General features: G+C 52.6%; 2 protein-coding genes across 2 annotated transcripts; both read left to right on the forward strand.

Annotated features, from left to right (window-relative positions):
- The first annotated feature begins 1,211 nt into the window (after positions 1-1,211).
- LOC109764518 (uncharacterized) lies at positions 1,212-4,031 on the forward strand. Its single transcript, XM_020323319.4, has 3 exons — positions 1,212-2,057; positions 2,696-2,928; positions 3,112-4,031. Exons 1-3 carry the CDS (start codon positions 1,286-1,288, stop codon positions 3,736-3,738), a joined length of 1,632 nt encoding a protein of 543 aa, XP_020178908.2. The 5' UTR covers positions 1,212-1,285; the 3' UTR covers positions 3,739-4,031.
- A 2,597-nt stretch (positions 4,032-6,628) lies between these two features.
- On the forward strand, positions 6,629-10,627 carry LOC109764516 (uncharacterized). The gene is made up of 3 exons (XM_020323318.4): positions 6,629-7,321; positions 8,598-8,827; positions 9,898-10,627. The coding sequence occupies exons 1-3, from the start codon at positions 6,739-6,741 to the stop codon at positions 10,519-10,521; spliced, it is 1,437 nt and encodes a 478-aa protein (XP_020178907.1). The 5' UTR covers positions 6,629-6,738; the 3' UTR covers positions 10,522-10,627.
- Positions 10,628-23,511: the final 12,884 nt, after the last annotated feature.

Consider the following 23,511-nt stretch of genomic DNA (forward strand, 5'->3'; position numbering starts at 1 on the left):
TTTCCGTTTCAACCAAGAAAGGACCATTAAAATGACTTTTTTTTTCATATAATAGTAAGCATAAAAGCAGTAATGCATATGCATAGAAGTTCCACATCGTGAAATGAATATTCAGTTGTGCGATTAACACTGTTGAGGTGACGAGAAGTACCTTTCTAAATATGTGCATCCTTCTCTCTTAAAAGCTTCAGCATTGAGTAGTGCAGGAGGCTGATCGACTCCGGCGATTTCAGCCCCTTTACTAATCTTGCGAGCTCTCCTTGTAGATGGTTCAGTAGTGCCTTGTCACAGACATCACTACATTAATTGAGGAGAGCTGCTATACACACGACGTTTTTGGAACGATGCATGAACGATACTCCACATCCAGCCATTGAATCATAGAATAAAGTGCTTCACATCCATCTGATTGTGAATCGTGCATGCATCGTGCGTGCAGTGTTGTCTGTCTAGTATTTTCGTTAATTGAGCTGTGCAGTGTCGGAAACAGAAGCGTGTTCCTTCCTGGGTTGCTCGATGTGAGCGTGCGCAGCCATGACAATGGCTGTTCTGGCATTGCCTCCCAATGGATGTGCCCATTTCTTCCATTGCTTCAGCAGGAACATGGTATGGTAGTACAGTGATTGGTCAAAGAGCAGGCAAAAAATGAGTAGAAAGGGGAACGTGAAGCTGCAGCGCCAAATGAAAATCAGAATTACTTTACTCCCTGTCTCTGTCTTACCCCGAAATGAAGCGGCCGGCGTGCCGTCCAGGTTCCGCCCGCCTTCACCGGCGTGGCCGGCCCAGGTAGGTTGTGCAGAAAGATAAATGAGCGCGCGCGCTAGGTGAAGGCGGGAAGCCGCGAGTACGCGTCCGCTCGCGCCCGACCACGCGCACCCCACGTGTTCCGCGAAACACCAGACCCGACCCCGATTTGGAAGTGGTCTCTCCTCTCCATATAAAGCTGAGCTACCTCAGCCGCCAATCCAGTCAAAATCCTCTGCCCTCGTCCGCCCATCAGATCCCCTTGCTCTGCCTCAGCCGCCGCCGGAGCCGCCGCGATGTCGACGCTGCTGCCCGGCGAGGGCATGGCGAGGGTGCGCCGCAAGAAGGACTTCCGCCACATGGAGCGCGTCGACGGCCGCATGCTCAACGTGCTCCAGGGCCTCGAGCTCCACGCCAACGTCTTCTCCCCCGACGAGCAGGCCAAGATCGTCACCTGCGTCCTCGACCTTCCTCGACGTGCTCCAGGATTTCTTGCTGGAGGGATCAGATCTCTGGAGCAGCAATCTCGTCCTTCCATAAGATGGACTCGAGCACCATCAAACCAGCCTCCAGTTTCCAGTCCGACTCACAGCAGCAGGTATACTTGACGGACGACTTCGATGTTCTGGAGGACGTCGAGGATTTGGGCCAGCGGATGCTATCTTTGGCACATTCTCTTTCGACCTCCCATGCCCCCATCTCCTTGTACAAGGCGGACGAGCTGGTTAGCACAGCATCCAAATTAGAGAGGATCTCGCTGGATTTCTACAATTCTACCGAGGCGGCAATGAAGGAGGCAGCGGATGAGGAGAGGGATAGGATGATGGAGATTCGGAAGACAGAAGGAGAAGGTACTGCTGAGGAGTTGGATGAAGAGATGGAGATGGGAAGGAAGACGAAGCAGACTCAGGAGAAGAAGATGAGGAATGATGATGAGCTGAGCAAGCTTTTTCTGTCCCACGAATTCTTGAAACTCTCCTCCAATGTCCTGGATAGACCCTACTGCTACAAAAATGAGTTGGCCATGCTGTTTAAGGTGGAGGAAGAGGAGGAGTATGAGAGGGTGAGGGAGGCCGAGAGAGAGATGGAGAGGCAGAGGGCGAAGAGTAAGCAGAGGAGGCAGAGGGAGAAGAACAAGCAGCAGATTGTGGTGAAGGAGGAGCGCGTTGCTGATGAGCAGCAAACAAAATCTCAAACGGAGCAACTCAAAGAGTGGATGGATGATGAGCTGGAATTTTTCGCAGGCCACCGTAGCATCTGGGAACGCTCTAGTGGCAGCAAGGCCGGGCGGTTCGGTGGCTTCGAAGATAAAAGTAAGTAAAATATCCATGCTCAACTTTATTCGTTTAGTCTATTATTATTATCTTGGTGAGCTCTTACTACTATGATTTTTTATACTACCACTGAGACAAAAAAAATTACTTACTATTTTGCTGGCACTCGCTGTCCTATTATGGGCCAGTACCTGTGTGTGTCATAAGGTGCGGATGGACAAACGGGATGCAAATGAGTGAAGATCTGACCGTACCATAATAAATATATGGCTTGATCTACTAAATTCCAGTAAGCGGCAAGTTAACTATGGGACTTGCTACAACATAAAACTGAATCTGCAATAAGTCATTTATTTATAGTATTGGTCTGATTAAAAAGTGTGAAGTAAGACCCATTGAGTATGGACAATTGGGCACAGTTAAATTAGGAAATAATCTGCAACTCAAGGATACTCACATTGTCATATTTATAGTATAGGAAAGTATTAAAATTGAATTAGAGCTTTAATGTGGTATAAGGACTGAGGAGTATCTCGGTAAATGCAAGTATTCACACTTACACGGTTCAACAAAACAGGGGGGAAGTGGTATCTGCTTGAGATCTCTTTGTACTACTAACTCTTGAAGCATTTCAAAATGAAAGTGAACTGATGGTCTTTGTTTAATTTGTGTTGCAGCGACATTAAGTCCTCTCCAATTTACGCACTGCACACCCGGTATCCTTCTGCCCCGTGCCGCTGTCACTGAAAGAACGTTGCAAATCTACTCATTCAAACTTGTTGGACTAACGGAGCAGCTGAAGTGGCCACTCTCTGTTTATGGCGTGGTTGCTGCCCGAGACACCGTAGACTGCAACCGCAACCTTCTCTTCTCTCGGTCGAGGATCAGGGGTCAATTACTCTCTGGACATGTATGTACTGTTGTATATTCACTTTCTCTTCATTGCCCTCTTCTTCTTTTAAGTAATACATACTTCTTTGTCCTCTGTTTCTTTTAAGTAATATATACTTCTTTGTCCTCTGGTTCTTTTAAGTAGTATTTTTCTTCCTCTTCAGCCAAACACTATAATGATGATTTAATCTAATGATTGCAGGACTCTTATCTGCGCTTGACTGGCCCGTCTCGAGCAATTCTAGTTGGGGATTATGTTGACTTTGAAGTTGAACTAAAAGTACGTGATGGAGATGATGAGCACAATGATACACAGTTGATGTGTGTTAGCAAGCGGTATAAAGAAGCAGACGGCGACGGTGAGCAACCTTTACTCTTTGATAGCCCATTTTGTACTGCGGAGTTGAGGTTTGAGCTTTTTCCTACGACGGTCCAGCTCACTGTATTGTCCGTTCGTGTTGTTGGAGGGGGGTTCCCTTTTAGCTCTGGGGGTCAGGTTGCTTGTATTGTTTCTGGCCGTGAGAGGGTTGTGCTGTTTGATTCTACTGAAAAAATTACTAGAGAAGACGAAGTAGTTTTGGATGGGTATGTTCCTTTGTCAAGAAACGCCATTTCAGTAGAGTTTGAAAAAGGAGTGACTGTTGAGGTAACAGCCTATGTTGATTCTGGTTCTATCTCTGATCTTGTCCACTTCCCTTCCAAGTGGTGCAACATTAGTCAGGATAGCTGTTTCATCTGTGGTTCTGAGGTGAAGGTTACCGTTGCATTGTCCCGGGTTGTGAGAGACAAGATGGAGATGTTGCTGGAGGGATATGCTACCCAGGTGTAGTGTGCTATCTGTAATCAGGAGTGGTAATTGTATGTCGGCAAGTAGCATGTATCAACTATATATATTATTTTGCATGTATCGACTCTATATTTTGTATGTCGGCAAGTCGTATGTATGAAGTCTATATTATATTATTTGACTCTTATGTGTTAGTGTTGTGTGAAATATTCAGGAAATAGCCTTGAAAGCCAAGTTTGCTTGTACTGGCATTATGTTTACTTGTGTTGTGTGCCATTGCAAATATTCTGCTCAGCTGCTTAATAGAAGTATGTAAGATTGGGATGTCCTGCATTTAATCTCCCACCTGGTACCATTGATGCATTGCTTGTGAAGGGTGTCCTCCAGGGATGGTAGATCGTGTGCTTTGCTTACCCAGGGAAGAAATACAAGTTAGTTTGCAAGTCACAGCCCAAACAAAATAATTGACAGTCAATTAACAAGTCGAGATGCAATCTACGTAATAGATTCTGCAACTGAAGTCGTATAGGATCTCCTTTTCACATAAGAGGTTTGTGACAGGAGTAAACTGCCCTTGTATTATTTTTATTAATATATAATAACAAGCCGACTTTTCCTCCCTCCGACCCCCCGCGTCGTCTCCCTAAGGCGACTCGGGCGGGCACCTCACCGGCCGGCGGCTAAGCCCCTTCCCCACCCACATCCTCTCGTCGCCGCCGGCAAACGACATCAGGCAAAGCCTGCGGGCGGCTGCCGGCGGCGGGTTCCGCTCTCTCCAGCGAAGCTCGCCATATGACAGCCCCGTTTTCCTCACTCCACCTCCCACCACGCCGGCCATCTTCTCCGCCTGCCCGGATCCGACCGTCCTCCCCACTCATCCGCCTCGGTGCTCGTCGGATCTGGCTGAGGGCGCCCTTTGCGGTGTGCGGCTGCCTTCGGGTCGATGCCCCACGCGGATCCAGATCCATTTGCGCCGCGACCACCTCCGCTCGATCTGCTCCGCCCTCCTCGACTCCGTCTGCACCGGCTGCGTGACGTGCGCTCCGGGTGGCGCCCCTTGGTTCAGTGCGTGGCCCCCAACCGCGGTGGTCATCAGGCTGGCTCGGGGTCTTCCACCTCTGCGCCCGTGCGCCGCATCCCTCCGCTCCGGCATAATTCCCCTCCCGCCGGTCGTGCATCCTGCTGTTCGCGGCCTGCTGCTCTACGCCACCCAGGTTGGGCTGCGTCGCCGCTGGCGTGGCGCGTGCGTCCGCCGTAGCCCCCACCACCCCTCCCTCAGATCCATGCTCATGGGTGCTGGGTGGATTGTCGCGGTTCCCCTGCCTCGGGCAGGCCATGCGGCTCCGGCCCCTCGGCCTAGTCGCCTACGCGGCCGGGCATTACAGTTGCGTCTGGTTTGTGCCCGTGTCAGCCGCGTTTAGCATGGAGGACTGCTGCCACTGGCCGCAGTTCCCTCTGACCTTCGGCTCTCTGTCTCCGGGAGAAATCCCTTCGCTGGTTCCTTGCCAGCGGCAGCAACGGCGACGCCTTCGTGGCGCCGCTTCATCTTCTTGGAGGCGCTGCTGTGGAGTTCAGTGCAGCTATGGTTTTGGACGAAAGTCCTGCGATGATGGCGCATGTGGGCGTCATTCTACCTTCCTGAAGGTATCGCAAAAACACATGCTTCAATCCACTCACCTACGCCCGCCCATCCCATCATCAACTTTTGTCCGTCATCCATCCATCCGTCACGTGTTCGTCCTCGGTGTTGTTCCCCGGTGTCGGCCATGTTGCTGTGCATGTTCAAGCCCCTCCCACGGTGGCCATTGTGCTGCGGCGAGCTTAGTGCTCTTGGTGTTGTGCCGGTTCATCTTTGCTCTTCGACGACGCAAGATGCCTCCCCAACTTGCTAATCATCCCGAATTCCCGTGGCGGAGCTCCCAGTCAAGGTTCGTGTTGTCACTCGTTGGTTGTGGATGCTCCTGAGTAGGGTCGTGAGGTTCGGTATGCACGCCGGTGCGGTGCGTTAGGTTGCTTGCTTAGTCTTGGTATTGTGATCCTTCGATGACACCCCTCTTCTACTTGTGCCTCCATGGTGTTGGTCCTTTGGTCTGCTAGCTAGGTCATCCCTTGTTCGTGGCGTCCTTTTTTTCTTCTCTTCTTCAGTCATTGATGTGCGTCATTTTTTTCTCTCTTCTTCTGTAACCTTGTTGCTTGTACGGTTTTCGGCCCGGTTTCCCTTATAAACGGGGTCAATTTGTTTAGGTTTTCGATCATGTTTCCCTTATAAACTGGATCAGCCAAAGTTAAGGGGTGACTCTTAGCTTTGGCAGCTTTTTGAGCAATATATTCAGGTGGGGACCTCCCCCCCGGTGACCGTTCAAAAAATAATAATAACAAGCCCATTGTTCCATAGATCAATGGAAACATCACTCGATGTCCGTGCTGCTTGTCAGGTCGTGACCTGTCTGTCCGCACCACCCACCTAACCTAATCCTAATGACGGACCATCGCGCCGCCACAGGTGGTGAAGGCAGCATCCTCTACCAAATCCACACAACCAAAGTGCCCAAACAACAGTGGGGCAAAAATAAAAAATAAAAATCTCTCAACCAGGACAAAGCCGAGGCATGCTCTGTTCACTGATGAAGTTCTCTCGCTCGCTGTTCTGTTATCCAGCTCATCCTCTTACTACCTGTTTTACGAAGTTTGGTTTTTGGATAAAATAGGACTTTTTTCAGAACAAAAAAAATCATCTTTTTTTTTCTTTTCGAGGCAAAAATAAATAAAAAATAAGGGGCACGGATGTTAATAGACGGGCCGGCAAGCGGAGAACTGGGCCATAGTTGGGGAGAAGAATAGGTTCTTCTTGGGCCAGTCCCTCCGAGGAGAGACCGGGCCGGACTGAGCTTGCTTGTTGGGTGGGAGTATACAACCATCCCAACCCGGCCACATCGCTGTTGAAACCCTAAGCTGCTAGGTTATTCGCCACAAAGAAAGAAAAAGGAAACCCCAGGCGGCGGCGGCGGAGACGGAGGTCGACGGTGGGGGCAAGAGGCGCCGATGGGCGGCAGCGGAGATCAACGGTGGATGCAAGAGACGCCGATGGGCAGCGGGTCGAATCCAGACTCGGGAGAAGCTCTTGGTCGCTACCGTGGTCTCCTGAGGTGGGAGACCGATTTGCTGCGGAGTGAGGTCAGGTCCCGGGGCCTCGATACGATTGCTGGAAAGAAGGCTTATCTTGAGCGGCATTCTGATGGAAGACAACTAGGTTTTGCATCACCTCAACTGCAAGAGCTCTTGTCCGCCCCTGAGGTCGGGAGTGTGCCTCTGGTGTCTTGGCCCTACCTTGTTCCTCATCATGAGGAGGCCGTGGATCTACTCTTGCACGAGGCACACAGACTGACCTACCGCATCCAATCTCTGAGGGAACTCGGTGTGCCAATCCCATTTAACAAGCTCGAATTACTTTTTCGCTTGTCTGGAATGTGTGAGCGCCTCTCCAGAAGCATAAGGACGCATGCATCGCCAACTTCAAGCGAGTCTTCTCAGGATGCTGCTATTTCTCCTTACAAGGAGCGACGTATGAGCTGGGTGTCGACTTGGGGGAGTCCAGTATTAAGATGCGGCGGCTTCCATGACATAAGTAAGTTAGAGTCCGTCCGTGTTCTGGTTATCTCATCTAACTGATTTTTCTAGTCAGCTTTCCTTCCTTTTTCTTCCTTAAAATGCTTCATACGCATGCAGAATTGACTAGTGGCTGCAGAGAAAGAAAAATCTATTGAGTAAGTTCAGCAACTAGTGCAATGAGTGAACCATATAAGACAAAGACACATGCTTCAGACATTGCTGCTAGGCATCTATCCAGCACAACAGAACAAGAAAAATACTTCAGACTTGGATGATTTCAGCCATTAGAAAATACAAGCACAAGTTCTTCAGTTAGTTAGCAATACAAATATCAGCTTTCCGTTAGTTAGCAATAGGAATAGCAATTTTCAGTTAGTAGAAATACAAACAGCAGCAATAAATGTTGTACATACATTAGAAAAGTTGTTGTATACGCACTGCATAAAACAACATTGCAGAGAAGAACCATATAAACTTCCATTCCACAAACATGACAAGAGATAATGTACAGATTTATATGCAAATAAAAGAACCAAGAAATTGCAGAGAAGCAGCAAACAATGTTGCCATCCTTCCACAGAACACATTTCTTCAGATTTTTTTAAGAGACAACGAGCCACTTGTCATTGAAATTCAGTACCATTGTCATTCCAAAATTCCAGTTTTTATAGGAAACTTTTAACTCTGGGGAAATTCATTGTAGTAGTTCCCGGGCAATTAGTGCTCATGTCAGAAATTAGAGAAATCCACACCAAATTCCTAGAATTTAAATGCAACATGTGTGTCAGATTTACGGACAGATCAATTGATTCTCTAATCCGTTTACCGTAGAGAAAAGGGTATTGCTTGATCATATGTGCATCTCAGAGGACTAGCGAACCGTATCATTCAAACATGGAGACAATAAGTTGTCTAGTAGGAGTAGCTGCTGGAAGGTAGTAACTAATGAAGTAAGTCTTGACAGTGAAGTTGTGGAGGGCCCATTACGCAGTGCATTTGAAAGAAAATACACCAATGATATGGATGATGGGAAAAGCTATATACATACACAAATACACACTAGTTCACAGTTTCCCAAGTGGACGTTCGGCTTTGAAGTCGGTGAATGTGTAGCACCTGTGTGCTCCTATGTATTTCCTGCTTTTGCTTCCTTTTTCTTTCTTATTAATATGCATTTCTCAGTCAATGCAATCATTTCACTTGCTCATTTTCTTCTTGTATAGTAAGAGATTGTACTTCCCTTTGTTTAGTAGTTTTACATTTATATAGCACTACACACATTGATGTTGCAGCCACACTGTCTCCTATGTATTTTACCCCCTGCGCCCCTCGTATCATCCCATCCTCCGCCTTTGCCACCAAGGCCTTACAGATCTACTCATTTGAAATCTTTGAGCTGGATGACAGCTTGAAGTGGCCACTCAATGTCTACGGTGTGGTCGCTGCTCGAGATGTTGTGGATGGTAACCGCAACCTTCTCTTCTCTCGCTCCAGGGCTAACTGCCAAGTAGTCACTAAAGAGGTATGTATGAAATGTTTCCCCTTCCTCTTGCATGTGATCTTGTGCATAATACATACATTTATACTAGCAAAGATAGAAAATTAATATGTCGGTTGATATGGCTTTGCTGGTTCTTAAGCTCAGCAGCATTGGTTGATTAGTACAGCAGATAACAAATTCGCTCTATGAGTAACAATCTAGTGGTAATTAGTACAAGGAAATATTACATGAAAAAAATAGTTTCTACTTCTGATCGAAGTCAAGATGTATTCTGGATCAGTGCAAGCATCTTCAATACTGCACCTTCCAGGCACAATGCAGGCCCTTGTTGATATAGTTGCATGGTCAAAGTTGATTGCAATAGTTTAATGCATATCTCAACAGCATCAATATCATAGGCTTGGTTCTGACACTTGCTCCCCTGGTGTAGTTCAAGCAAGAAAATTAATTCAGTAAACAGAAATGAAAACATATTAGGAAGTAGAGGGGCTCGGTGTCAAGCAATGGTTTCATTTAACTATTTGGTCCAACAAGTACTATGCCAATGTGTCTGTCGATCTCCCATTCTACCTTCTAATAACCATGGAAGATATAATCAATTGTAGTGTGGTGAGCAGCAAGAGGAACATTCAAACAATCAATGAGACCATTAATTCCTGGTTCATTCCCCGGGTTCTATGCTGCTAACCATTTGACTTCCAAGTGGACATGGCACCTGGTAAGTCTTGGGTGCAAGCTGTATGATGGTGATGATTACAATAATAAGGCTTGCTAGGTGATGATAATAGTACTCTAATCTGATCTGGTCCTGTCCTCAAGCTAGTGTGGTTCACACTGTTGAGTGTTGAGAGTTGAGTGTGTCACTGCATTGGGTGGTGGGCATTGTAGGTCTGTACGCCTGTACGTGTACGGCACGGCAGTTGCATTTGTTATTTGTGTACAAAAATGAAGTGTCAATGATGGTTAAGCAATCATATTCGATTCAGATCCAGTGGTTTTTCTTCTGTCTCTCTCTCTCTCTCCGTGTGTGTATCTCATGGTAAACCATTTCACATGGCATTAGTAATGATAATGACGATTGTTGTTTGCAGCATCCTTTTTTGCACTTGACTGGCCCTTCTCGTGCTATTCTGTCTGAGTATCCGGTTGATTTTGAAGTTGAACTAAGGATAAAAGATGGAAGCGAGTCTCAAGATAAAGCATTGATCAGTTCTACTAACCACCACCATTTTTGTGCTGATACTGCTCTTTTCCTTGGCTGCCTGTGTTCAGCAAAGTTAAACCTCCAGACTGTTGCTAGTGCTGTCCAGGCCACGATATTATCAGTTCGTGTCACTGGAGGGCTGTCTACTTTTGAATTTGGAGGGCAAATTGCGTGTTCATTGTCTACTGCAGGTCACCAAGTTGTGTTGTTTGATTCTAGTGAAGAATTTTGTGAAGATCTGGAAGGTTACGTTCCATTGGCAAGGAATGTTGTTACGGTGGAATCAAAAGGTTCACTGAGGATCATCATAAAAAGTTACACAGAATCTCATGGTGTTGCTCACCAGGCTGAGTTTGAATTCGGTGCCAAGCATTGTCAGATAAGCAGTCAGGAACGTGTTATTGGTGATTCTAAGCTGCAGGTTGTCATTGCTTGGTCCCTACTTGTGAGGGACAAGCTTGACAACATGGCAGCGGGGTATGCCTTCACTTATCCCTCTCTCTGTGGCTAGTTGGACAACTTGGTGGGGTGATCAAACTTAGAACTTTGTTGTCTTGTGTAATCTAACTTGAAGTTGACCTATGTTGTGTTGTGTAATCTAACTTGAAGTTGACCTACATTGATATGGGTTTAAATCTGTTACAACTAATCACAATAAATAATTTATGGTGCCTACATATCAACACAAAACACAACAAACAAGAAACACTTACAAATGCTTCGTATATGTGTGCGAGTATCGTGTTTGCTTGCACTTGTCCTTCAAAACCCCTACTTTATTTAAAGTTGACGAATCTGTGAATAAGCACCAAAGGGCAGTTTCGAATTCAGCAAAACATGTAATGATCCTCCAAGCCACCACATAGTTATCCACATGTTTACATAGGAACTCCATGATAACTCTCTGACGCGCACTGTGCTTGAAACGATGGTAGGTCCGTATTCGCACTATATAGTAAGTGTCCTGACATTTAAACTATAGTGAGTACAATACTCAGAACAAGAGCAAAGGAGCCACATTCAACACAAAACGAATGCAATTAAACAATAGGCACACTATTAAAAACAGAAACCGGAGCTTGCAACAGTAACACCAGAGGATGCAAACAATTGAATCATATGAAGGATATTGCAGTCAAATCTACTATGTAACAAGAGAACTTACTTCTTTCTCTGTGGCAGGGGGAGGTAAGGGGTATCTTGTGCTGTGGGCTTTGTCAAACTTTTCAGATTCACTTTCAATGGTCACAGGTGATAGCTTCTCGAAATGATTACGCACTGGGGTGGGTCTCGTGGACAAGAAGCTATGCTCAACAAAATCTTCAGGAGCCCAAGCTGGACGTGGCTTATCTTTTGTGCGCTTGCCAGGTGGATAATTCTCATTGTAGGAGGCATAGGGGAACTTTGGTATCTCCTATACAAACTGTAGAAGTTAGAAAAACTACAAATAGGGGAATTAAAAGAGTGAATAACTTAAGAAACAACAAGCAAGTAGTAGTACACAGGGCACTAGCTAAGGGAAAATGTACTTTCTTATTTGTTCACTGGTACTAGTAAGTAATTATCCTATGCATATGCAATTGAGCGCTGCTATGCACACGATGCACAGTGGACGATTTGTGCCCGACATAGCATATCAATGCGTCCATGCTTATAATGAAACTATGAAAGTGGAGCAGAAGGCTGGATTAGCATCGTGGAGCTGTCATGCAGTCTGTTTATCGTCCGCACAGCAGTTGTGTATGCAATTTGCGCTGCTATTCAACTAGTACAAACTTAAGCCTTGAAGAACATTCCGCATATAAGTTATGTATGGAACTAAAAACTTAGGCCTTGAAGAACATACCGCATAAGTTAGCTGCTGTGGGCCAGCTTTTGCAAGGCTATCGTCTTTGGCCTGCTGGTAGACCGCATTCAGATATAACTGAGAGGATGTAGACATCTGGCAAGTGGGGATCGGATCCATAATTCAGCAAGAGACAGTGATGCGCTTCCAATGAGACGACCTGCGAGATGAACCCTAAGTTAGATCCAGCTTCGTTTTGTGAGGATGGAAGACCTAGAAGAATTCCAACAGATATAGGAGAATGCAAAAAAGATGTGAGTTCACTCACTCAGCAGATTTTTGAGGCGACCGTCGGTGGAGCGGCAGAAGAGCAGATGTTCGAGTCAACAGTCGGTGAAGCAGGTGTTGGAGCCGGGCGTCGGTGAAGCAGTAGAGCAGCAGGCGTTGGAGCCGGACGCCGGTGAAGCAGCAGAGAAGCAGGTCTTGGAGCCGGACGCCGGTGAAGCAGCAGATCTTGGAGGCGGCCGCCGAGCAAGCAGCAGATCTTGGAGGCAGCCGTCGGTGAAGCGGCAGATCTTGGAGGCGGCCGCCGAGCAAGCAGCAGAGCACCAGATATTTGAGGCTGCCGTCGGTGAAGAAGCAGAGGTTGAGCGGCGGCCGCCGCCGAAGATGAAGGCTGCTGTAGTGGAGGAGGGTAGGGTTGAAGAGACTGGGCGGCTAGGGTTCTGCGTTTATATATAGAACCCCGCCCCGCTTCACTCCTCTTGTGGCGACTGGAGGCGAGCTCGGACTCGCTGCCGGCCCATCACAGGTCCGCCACGGACGGAACGTCTCTTGAGAGGAGGCTGCGTCGCACGGAAGCGGTGGAACACATAGCAGCGAGCCTTCATCTTGAGCCTGTGCGTTCTCAACGTCCACCAGCGGTACTGGTTCTGGTTGCGCACAGGCACAGCGGTGGTTCCTTCCTTTCTTCAGCCCGTGGTGCACATGCTGTGCGACGCAGCCAAGGGATGGTGGTGTCGCCGTCACGTTGGGTCGCTCCGGTTCCTGTGTGCAGCAGCCACCGGCGCGTCGCGTGGTGTGCCGGTTCCTGTGTGCACCAGCAGCCGGCGCGTCGATGCCCCAGCGGTGGCGACGGAGCCATCGGTTGTGCACCCGCAGCCGAAGCGCCGGAGGGGTGCGATGCACCGAACCGAACCGAACCGAACCGAACAGGTGGTGATGTCGGCGGCCGGCTGCTGCTTTTTCGCCTCTGCTGCTCTGGTGGTTGGAGGGACGGGACGGGACAGCAGGAACAGATGGACTTGTGGCTTCACCAGCACCCAACCAGTGGTGCCGTCGCTGGAGCGTCGATGCACCGGGGAGCCGGTGGTGTCGTCGCCGGCCGTTCATCTCTGCTATGCTCTTCTTTTGGTGGTTGGAGGGGACGGGAATTGTGGAAGAGAGATGTGACTGACTGTGTGGTTGGGGTGTTGCGTTATATAGGCGGTTGGGTTGGGTAGCCTCCCTCGTGTGTATCGATCGTCCCGTAATGCCGCGGAGCAATTAACGCCAGTGGAGGGCCCCACAGCAATAATGATCCACGCACCGAGGCATATACTCGATCCTCTGGGACGCGTAATATAATAATTAACTGCCAATCCTGACGAACGGTACACGCCGATGCACGCGGCGCATTCAAAACTATCCACGCCGATCCTGAAGACCGTTCCGTCCGGTGCATGCAAGAGAGCGAGCGAGCGGCCAACGTGTCACGTATGTAATGCAAGTTCGTACTATATCCTACTTTGATCAAGGATCAGCGATGCAACTAGTGCGGTGATTGCGGCCAGGATCACCAATATGATCTCGCGGATGCGGATTAGTAACTGCTCCATGGAGGGGAGGTAGACCGCGTTCAGATATACCTGAGAGGATGTAGACATCTGGCAAGTGGGGATCGGATCCATAATTCAGCAAGAGACAGTGATGCGCTTCCAATGAGACGACCTGCGAGATGAACCCTAAGTTAGATCCAGCTTCGTTTTGTGAGGATGGAAGACCTAAAAGAATTCCAACAGATATAGGAGAATGCAAAAAAGATGTGAGTTCACTCACTCACCAGATTTTTGAGGCGACCGTCGGTGGAGCGGCAGAAGAGCAGATGTTCGAGTCAGCAGTTGGTGAAGCAGGTGTTGGAGCCGGGCGTCGGTGAAGCAGTAGAGCAGCAGGCGTTGGAGCCGGACGCTGGTGAAGCAGCAGAGAAGCAGGTCTTGGAGCCGGACGCCGGTGAAGCAGCAGATCTTGGAGGCGGCCGCCGAGCAAGCAGCAGATCTTGGAGGCAGCCGTCGGTGAAGCAGCAGATCTTGGAGGCGGCCGCCGAGCAAGCAGCAGAGCACCAGATATTCGAGGCTGCCGTCGGTGAAGAAGCATAGGTTGAGCGGCCGCCGCCGCCGAAGATGAAGGCTGCTGTAGTGGAGGAGGGTAGGGTTGAAGAGACTGGGCGGCTAGGGTTCTGCGTTTATATATAGAACCCCGCCCCGCTTCACTCCTCTTGTGGCGACTGGAGGCGAGCTCGGACTCGCTGCCGGCCCATCACAGGTCCGCCACGGACGAAACGTCTCTTGAGAGGAGGCTGCGGCGCACGGAAGTGGTGGAACACGTAGCAGCGAGCCTTCATCTTGAGCCTGTGCGTTCTCAACGTCCACCAGCGGTACTGGTTCTGGTTGCGCACAGGCACGGCGGTGGTTCCTTCCTTTCTTCAGCCCGTGGTGCACATGCTGTGCGACACAGCCAAGGGATGGTGTGTCGCCGTCACGTTGGGTCGCTCCGGTTCCTGTGTGCAGCAGCCACCGGCGCGTCGCGTGGTGTGCCGGTTCCTGTGTGCACCAGCAGCCGGCGCGTCGATGCCCCAGCGGTGGCGACGGAGCCATCGGTTGTGCACCCGCAGCCGAAGCGTCGGAGGGGTGCGATGCACCGAACCGAACCGAACCGAACCGAACCGAACCGGTGGTGACGTCGGCGGCCGGCCGCTGCTTTTTCGCCTCTGCTGCTCTGGTGGTTGGAGGGACGGGATGGGACAACAGGAACAGATGGACTTGTGGCTTCACCAGCACCCAACCAGTGGTGCCTTCGCCGGAGCGTCGATGCACCGGGGAGCCGGTGGTGTCGTCGCCGGCCGTTCATCTCTGCTATGCTCTTCTTTTGGTGGTTGGAGGGGACGGGAATTGTGGAAGAGAGACGTGACTCACTGTGTGGTTGGGGTGTTACGTTATATAGGCGGTTGGGTTGGGTAGCCTCCCTCGTGTGTATCGATCATCCCGTAATGCCGCGGAGCAATTAACGCCAGTGGAGGGCCCCACAGCAATAATGATCCACGCACCGAGGCATATACTCGATCCTCTGGGACGCGTAATATAATAATTAACTGCCAATCCTGACGAACGGTACACGCCGATGCACGCGGCGCATTCAAAACTATCCACACCGATCCTGAAGACCGTTCCGTCCGGTGCATGCAAGCGAGCGAGCGAGCGGCCAACGTGTCACGTATGTAATGCAAGTTCGTACTATATCCTACTTTGATCAAGGATCAGCGATGCAACTAGTGCGGTGATTGCGGCCAGGGATCACCAATATGATCTCGCGGATGCGGATTAGTAACTGCTCCATGGAGGGGAGGTAGACCGCATTCAGATATAACTGAGAGGATGTAGACATCTGGCAAGTGGGGATCGGATCCAAAATTCAGCAAGAGACAGTGATGTGCTTCCAATGAGACGACCTGCGAGATGAACCCTAAGTTAGATCCAGCTTCGTTTTGTGAGGATGGAAGACCTAGAAGAATTCCAACAGATATAGGAGAATGCAAAAAAGATGTGAGTTCACTCACTCAGCAGATTTTTGAGGCGACCGTCGGTGGAGCGGCAGAAGAGCAGATGTTCGAGTCAGCAGTCGGTGAGCAGGTGTTGGAGCCGGGCGTCGGTGAAGCAGTAGAGCAGCAGGCGTTGGAGCCGGACGCCGGTGAAGCAGCAGAGAAGCAGGTCTTGGAGCCGGACGCCGGTGAAGCAGCAGATTTTGGAGGCGGCCGCCGAGCAAGCAGCAGATCTTGGAGGCAGCCGTCGGTGAAGCAGCAGATCTTGGAGGCGGCCGCCGAGCAAGCAGCAGAGCACCAGATATTCGAGGCTGCCGTCGGTGAAGAAGCAGAGGTTGAGCGGCAGCCGCCGCCGAAGATGAAGGCTGCTGTAGTGGAGGAGGGTAGGGTTGAAGAGACTGGGCGGCCAGGGTTCTGCGTTTATATATAGAACCCCGCCCCGCTTCACTCCTCTTGTGGCGACTAGAGGCGAGCTCGGACTCGCTGCCGACCCATCACAGGTCCGCCACGGACGGAACGTCTCTTGAGGGGAGGCTGCGGCGCACGGAAGCGGTGGAACACGTAGCAGCGAGCCTTCATCTTGAGCCTGTGCGTTCTCAACGTCCACCAGCAGTACTGGTTCTGGTTGCGCACAGGCACGGCGGTGGTTCCTTCCTTTCTTCAGCCCGTGGTGCACATGCTGTGCAACGCAGCCAAGGGATGGTGGTGTCGCCGTCACGTTGGGTCGCTCCGGTTCCTGTGTGCAGCAGCCACCGGCGCGTCGCGTGGTGTGCCGGTTCCTGTGTGCACCAGCAGCCGGCGCGTCGATGCCCCAGCGGTGGCGACGGAGCCATCGGTTGTGCACCCGCAGCCGAAGCGCCGGAGGGGTGCGATGCACCGAACCGAACCGAGCCGAACTGAACCGGTGGTGACGTCGGCGGCCGGCCGCTGCTTTTTCGCCTCTGCTGCTCTGGTGGTTGGAGGGACGGGATGGGACAACAGGAACAGATGGACTTGTGGCTTCACCAGCACCCAACCAGTGGTGCCTTCGCCGGAGCGTCGATGCACCGGGGAGCCGGTGGTGTCGTTGCCGGCCGTTCATCTCTGCTATGCTCTTCTTTTGGTGGTTGGAGGGGACGGGAATTGTGGAAGAGAGATGTGACTCACTGTGTGGTTGGGGTGTTGCGTTATATAGGCGGTTGGGTTGGGTAGCCTCCCTCGTGTGTATCGATCGTCCCGTAATGCCGCGGAGCAATTAACGCCAGTGGAGGGCCCCACAGCAATAATGATCCACGCACCGAGGCATACACTCGATCCTCTGGGACGCGTAATATAATAATTAACTGCCAATCCTGACGAACGGTACACGCCGATGCACGCGGCGCATTCAAAACTATCCACGCCGATCCTGAAGACCGTTCCGTCCGGTGCATGCAAGAGAGCGAGCGAGCGGCCAACGTGTCACGTATGTAGTGCAAGTTCGTACTATATCCTACTTTGATCAAGGATCAGCGATGCAACTAGTGCGGTGATTGCGGCCAGGGATCACCAATATGATCTCGCGGATGCGGATTAGTAACTGCTCCATGGAGGGGAGGTAGACCGCATTCAGATATAACTGAGAGGATGTAGACATCTGGCAAGTGGGGATCGGATCCATAATTCAGCAAGAGATAGTGATGCGCTTCCAATGAGACGACCTGCGAGATGAACCCTAAGTTAGATCGAGCTTCGGTTTGTGAGGATGGAAGACCTAAAAGAATTCCAACAGATATAGGAGAATGCAAAAAAGATGTGAGTTCACTCACTCAGCAGATTTTTGAGGCGACCGTCGGTGGAGCGGCAGAAGAGCAGATGTTCGAGTCAGCAGTCGGTGAAGCAGGTGTTGGAGCCGGGCGTCGGTGAAGCAGTAGAGCAGCAGGCGATGGAGCCGGACGCCGGTGAAGCAGCAGAGAAGCAGGTCTTGGAGCCGGACGTCGGTGAAGCAGCAGATCTTGGAGGCGGCCGCCGAGCAAGCAGCAGATCTTGGAGGCAGCCGTCGGTGAAGCAGCAGATCTTGGAGGCGGCCGCCGAGCAAGCAGCAGAGCACCAGATATTCGAGGCTGCCGTCGGTGAAGAAGCAGAGGTTGAGCGGCCGCCGCCGCCGAAGATGAAGGCTGCTGTAGTGGAGGAGGGTAGGGTTGAAGAGACTGGGCGGCTAGGGTTCTGCGTTTATATATAGAACCCCGCCCCGCTTCACTCCTCTTGTGGCGACTGGAGGCGAGCTCGGACTCGCTGCCGGCCCATCACAGGTCCGCCATGGACGGAACGTCTCTTGAGAGGAGGCTGCGGCGCACGGAAGCGGTGGAACACGTAGCAGCGAGCCTTCATCTTGAGCCTGTGCGTTCTCAACGTCCACCAGCGGTAATGGTTCTGGTTGCGCACAGGCACGGCGGTGGTTCCTTCCTTTCTTCAGCCCGTGGTGCACATGCTGTGCGACGCAGCCAAGGGATGGTGGTGTCGCCGTCACGTTGGGTCGCTCCGGTTCCTGTGTGCAGCAGCCACCGGCGCGTCGCGTGGTGTGCCGGTTCCTGTGTGCACGAGCAGCCGACGCATCGATGCCCCAGCGGTGGCGACGGAGCCATCGGTTGTGCACCCGCAGCCGAAGCGCCGGAGGGGTGCGATGCACCGAACCGAACCGAACCGAACCGAACAGGTGGTGATGTCGGCGGCCGGCTGCTGCTTTTTCGCCTCTGCTGCTCTGGTGGTTGGAGGGACGGGACGGGACAACAGGAACAGATGGACTTGTGGCTTCACCAGCACCCAACCAGTGGTGCCGTCGCCGGAGCGTCGATGCACCGGGGAGCCGGTGGTGTCGTCGCCGGCCGTTCATCTCTGCTATGCTCTTCTTTTGGTGGTTGGAGGGGACGGGAATTGTGGAAGAGAGATGTGACTCACTGTGTGGTTGGGGTGTTGCGTTATATAGGCGGTTGGGTTGGGTAGCCTCCCTCGTGTGTATCGATCGTCCCGTAATGCCGCGGAGCAATTAACGCCAGTGGAGGGCCCCACAGCAATAATGATCCACGCACCGAGGCATATACTCGATCCTCTGGGACGCGTAATATAATAATTAACTGCCAATCCTGACGAACGGTACACGCCGATGCACGCGGCGCGTTCAAAACTATCCACGCCGATCCTGAAGACCGTTCCGTCCGGTGCATGCAAGCGAGCGAGCGAGCGGCCAACGTGTCACGTATGTAATGCAAGTTCGTACTATATCCTACTTTGATCAAGGATCAGCGATGCAACTAGTGCGGTGATTGCGGCCAGGGATCACCAATATGATCTCGCGGATGCGGATTAGTAACTGCTCCATGGAGGGGAGGTAGACCGCGTTCAGATATACCTGAGAGGATGTAGACATCTGGCAAGTGGGGATCGGATCCATAATTCAGCAAGCGACAGTGATGCGCTTCCAATGAGACGACCTGCGAGATGAACCCTAAGTTAGATCCAGCTTCGTTTTGTGAGGATGGAAGACCTAAAAGAATTCCAACAGATATAGGAGAATGCAAAAAAGATGGGAGTTCACTCACTCAGCAGATTTTTGAGGCGACCGTCGGTGGAGCGGCAGAAGAGCAGATGTTCGAGTCAGCAGTTGGTGAAGCAGGTGTTGGAGCCGGGCGTCGGTGAAGCAGTAGAGCAGCAGGCGTTGGAGCCGGACGCCGGTGAAGCAGCAGAGAAGCAGGTCTTGGAGCCGGACGCCGGTGAAGCAGCAGATCTTGGAGGCGGCCCCCGAGCAAGCAGCAGATCTTGGAGGCAGCCGTCGGTGAAGCAGCAGATCTTGGAGGCGGCCGCCGAGCAAGCAGCAGAGCACCAGATATTCGAGGCTGCCGTCGGTGAAGAAGCAGAGGTTGAGCGGCCGCCGCCGCCGAAGATGAAGGCTGCTGTAGTGGAGGAGGGTAGGGTTGAAGAGACTGGGCGGCTAGGGTTCTGCGTTTATATATAGAACCCCGCCCCGCTTCACTCCTCTTGTGGCGACTGGAGGCGAGCTCGGACTCGCTGCCGGCCCATCACAGGTCCGCCACGGACGGAACGTCTCTTGAGAGGAGGCTACGGCGCACGGAAGCGGTGGAACACGTAGCAGCGAGCCTTCATCTTGAGCCTGTGCGTTCTCAACGTCCACCAGCGGTAATGGTTCTGGTTGCGCACAGGCACGGCGGTGGTTCCTTCCTTTCTTCAGCCCGTGGTGCACATGCTGTGCGACGCAGCCAAGGGATGGTGGTGTCGCCGTCACGTTGGGTCGCTCCGGTTCCTGTGTGCAGCAGCCACCGGCGCGTCGCGTGGTGTGCCGGTTCCTGTGTGCACCAGCAGCCGGCGCGTCGATGCCCCAGCGGTGGCGACGGAGCCATCGGTTGTGCACCCGCAGCCGAAGCGCCGGAGGGGTGCGATGCACCGAACCGAACCGAACCGAACCGAACAGGTGGTGATGTCGGCGGCCGGCTGCTGCTTTTTCGCCTCTGCTGCTCTGGTGGTTGGAGGGACGGGACGGGACAGCAGGAACAGATGGACTTGTGGCTTCACCAGCACCCAACCAGTGGTGCCGTCGCCGGAGCGTCGATGCACCGGGGAGCCGGTGGTGTCGTCGCCGGCCGTTCATCTCTGCTATGCTCTTCTTTTGGTGGTTGGAGGGGACGGGTATTGTGGAAGAGAGATGTGACTGACTGTGTGGTTGGGGTGTTGCGTTATATAGGCGGTTGGGTTGGGTAGCCTCCCTCGTGTGTATCGATCGTCCCGTAATGCCGCGGAGCAATTAACGCCAGTGGAGGGCCCCACAGCAATAATGATCCACACACCGAGGCATACACTCGATCCTCTGGGACGCGTAATATAATAATTAACTGCCAATCCTGACGAACGGTACACGCCGATGCACGCGGCGCATTCAAAACTATCCACGCCGATCCTGAGGACCGTTCCGTCCGGTGCATGCAAGAGAGCGAGCGAGCGGCCAACGTGTCACGTATGTAATGCAAGTTCGTACTATATCCTACTTTGATCAAGGATCAGCGATGCAACTAGTGCGGTGATTGCGGCCAGGGATCACCAATATGATCTCGCGGATGCGGATTAGTAACTGCTCCATGGAGGGGAGGTAGACCGCGTTCAGATATACCTGAGAGGATGTAGACATCTGGCAAGTGGGGATCGGATCCATAATTCAGCAAGAGACAGTGATGCGCTTCCAATGAGACGACCTGCGAGATGAACCCTAAGTTAGATCCAGCTTCGTTTTGTGAGGATGGAAGACCTAAAAGAATTCCAACAGATATAGGAGAATGCAAAAAAGATGTGAGTTCACTCACTCAGCAGATTTTTGAGGCGACCGTCGGTGGAGCGGCAGAAGAGCAGATGTTCGAGTCAGCAGTTGGTGAAGCAGGTGTTGGAGCCGGGCGTCGGTGAAGCAGTAGAGCAGCAGGCGTTGGAGCCGGACGCCGGTGAAGCAGCAGAGAACCAGGTCTTGGAGCCGGACGCCGGTGAAGCAGAAGATCTTGGAGGCGGCCGCTGAGCAAGCAGCAGATCTTGGAGGCAGCCGTCGGTGAAGCAGCAGATCTTGGAGGCGGCCGCCGAGCAAGCAGCAGAGCACCAGATATTCGAGGCTGCCGTCGGTGAAGAAGCAGAGGTTGAGCGGCCGCCGCCGCCGAAGATGAAGGCTGCTGTAGTGGAGGAGGGTAGGGTTGAAGAGACTGGGCGGCTAGGGTTCTGCGTTTATATATAGAACCCCGCCCCGCTTCACTCCTCTTGTGGCGACTGGAGGCGAGCTCGGACTCGCTGCCGGCCCATCACAGGTCCGCCACGGACGGAACGTCTCTTGAGAGGAGGCTGTGGCGCACGGAAGCGGTGGAACACGTAGCAGCGAGCCTTCATCTTGAGCCCGTGCGTTCTCAACGTCCACCAGCGGTACTGGTTCTGGTTGCGCACAGGCACGGCGGTGGTTCCTTCCTTTCTTCAGCCCGTGGTGCACATGCTGTGCGACGCAGCCAAGGGATGGTGGTGTCGCCGTCACGTTGGGTCGCTCCGGTTCCTGTGTGCAGCAGCCACCGGCGCGTCGCGTGGTGTGCCGGTTCCTGTGTGCACCAGCAGCCGGCGCGTCGATGCCCCAGCGGTGGCGACGGAGCCATCGGTTGTGCACCCGCAGCCGAAGCGCCGGAGGGGTGCGATGCACCGAACCGAACCGAACCGAACCGAACAGGTGGTGATGTCGGCGGCCGGCTGCTGCTTTTTCGCCTCTGCTGCTCTGGTGGTTGGAGGGACGGGACGGGACAGCAGGAACAGATGGACTTGTGGCTTCACCAGCACCCAACCAGTGGTGCCGTCGCCGGAGCGTCGATGCACCGGGGAGCCGGTGGTGTCGCCGCCGGCCGTTCATCTCTGCTATGCTCTTCTTTTGGTGGTTGGAGGGGACGGGAATTGTGGAAGAGAGATGTGACTGACTGTGTGGTTGGGGTGTTGCGTTATATAGGCGGTTGGGTTGGGTAGCCTCCCTCGTGTGTATCGATCGTCCCGTAATGCCGCGGAGCAATTAACGCCAGTGGAGGGCCCCACAGCAATAATGATCCACGCACCGAGGCATATACTCGATCCTCTGGGACGCGTAATATAATAATTAACTGCCAATCCTGACGAACGGTACACGCCGATGCACGCGGCGCATTCAAAACTATCCACGCCGATCCTGAAGACCGTTCCGTCCGGTGCATGCAAGAGAGCGAGCGAGCGGCCAACGTGTCACGTATGTAGTGCAAGTTCGTACTATATCCTACTTTGATCAAGGATCAGCGATGCAACTAGTGCGGTGATTGCGGCCAGGGATCACCAATATGATCTCGCGGATGCGGATTAGTAACTGCTCCATGGAGGGGAGGTAGACCGCGTTCAGATATACCTGAGAGGATGTAGACATCTGGCAAGTGGGGATCGGATCCATAATTCAGCAAGAGACAGTGATGCGCTTCCAATGAGACGACCTGCGAGATGAACCCTAAGTTAGATCCAGCTTCGTTTTGTGAGGATGGAAGACCTAAAAGAATTCCAACAGATATAGGAGAATGCAAAAAAGATGTGAGTTCACTCACTCACCAGATTTTTGAGGCGACCGTCGGTGGAGCGGCAGAAGAGCAGATGTTCGAGTCAGCAGTTGGTGAAGCAGGTGTTGGAGCCGGGCGTCGGTGAAGCAGTAGAGCAGCAGGCGTTGGAGCCGGACGCCGGTGAAGCAGCAGAGAAGCAGGTCTTGGAGCCGGACGCCGGTGAAGCAGCAGATCTTGGAGGCGGCCGCCGAGCAAGCAGCAGATCTTGGAGGCAGCCGTCGGTGAAGCAGCAGATCTTGGAGGCGGCCGCCGAGCAAGCAGCAGAGCACCAGATATTCGAGGCTGCCGTCGGTGAAGAAGCAGAGGTTGAGCGGCAGCCGCCGCCGAAGATGAAGGCTGCTGTAGTGGAGGAGGGTAGGGTTGAAGAGACTGGGCGGCTAGGGTTCTGCGTTTATATATAGAACCCCGCCCCGCTTCACTCCTCTTGTGGCGACTGGAGGCGAGCTCGGACTCGCTGCCGGCCCATCACAGGTCCGCCACGGACGGAACGTCTCTTGAGAGGAGGCTGCGGCGCACGGAAGCGGTGGAACACGTAGCAGCGAGCCTTCATCTTGAGCCTGTGCGTTCTCAACGTCCACCAGCGGTACTGGTTCTGGTTGCGCACAGGCACGGCGGTGGTTCCTTCCTTTCTTCAGCCCGTGGTGCACATGCTGTGCGACGCAGCCAAGGGATGGTGGTGTCGCCGTCACGTTGGGTCGCTCCGGTTCCTGTGTGCAGCAGCCACCGGCGCGTCGCGTGGTGTGCCGGTTCCTG

This window comes from Aegilops tauschii, chromosome 2 (assembly GCF_002575655.3).
Source record: "Aegilops tauschii subsp. strangulata cultivar AL8/78 chromosome 2, Aet v6.0, whole genome shotgun sequence".
Classification (NCBI taxonomy): domain Eukaryota; kingdom Viridiplantae; phylum Streptophyta; class Magnoliopsida; order Poales; family Poaceae; genus Aegilops; species Aegilops tauschii.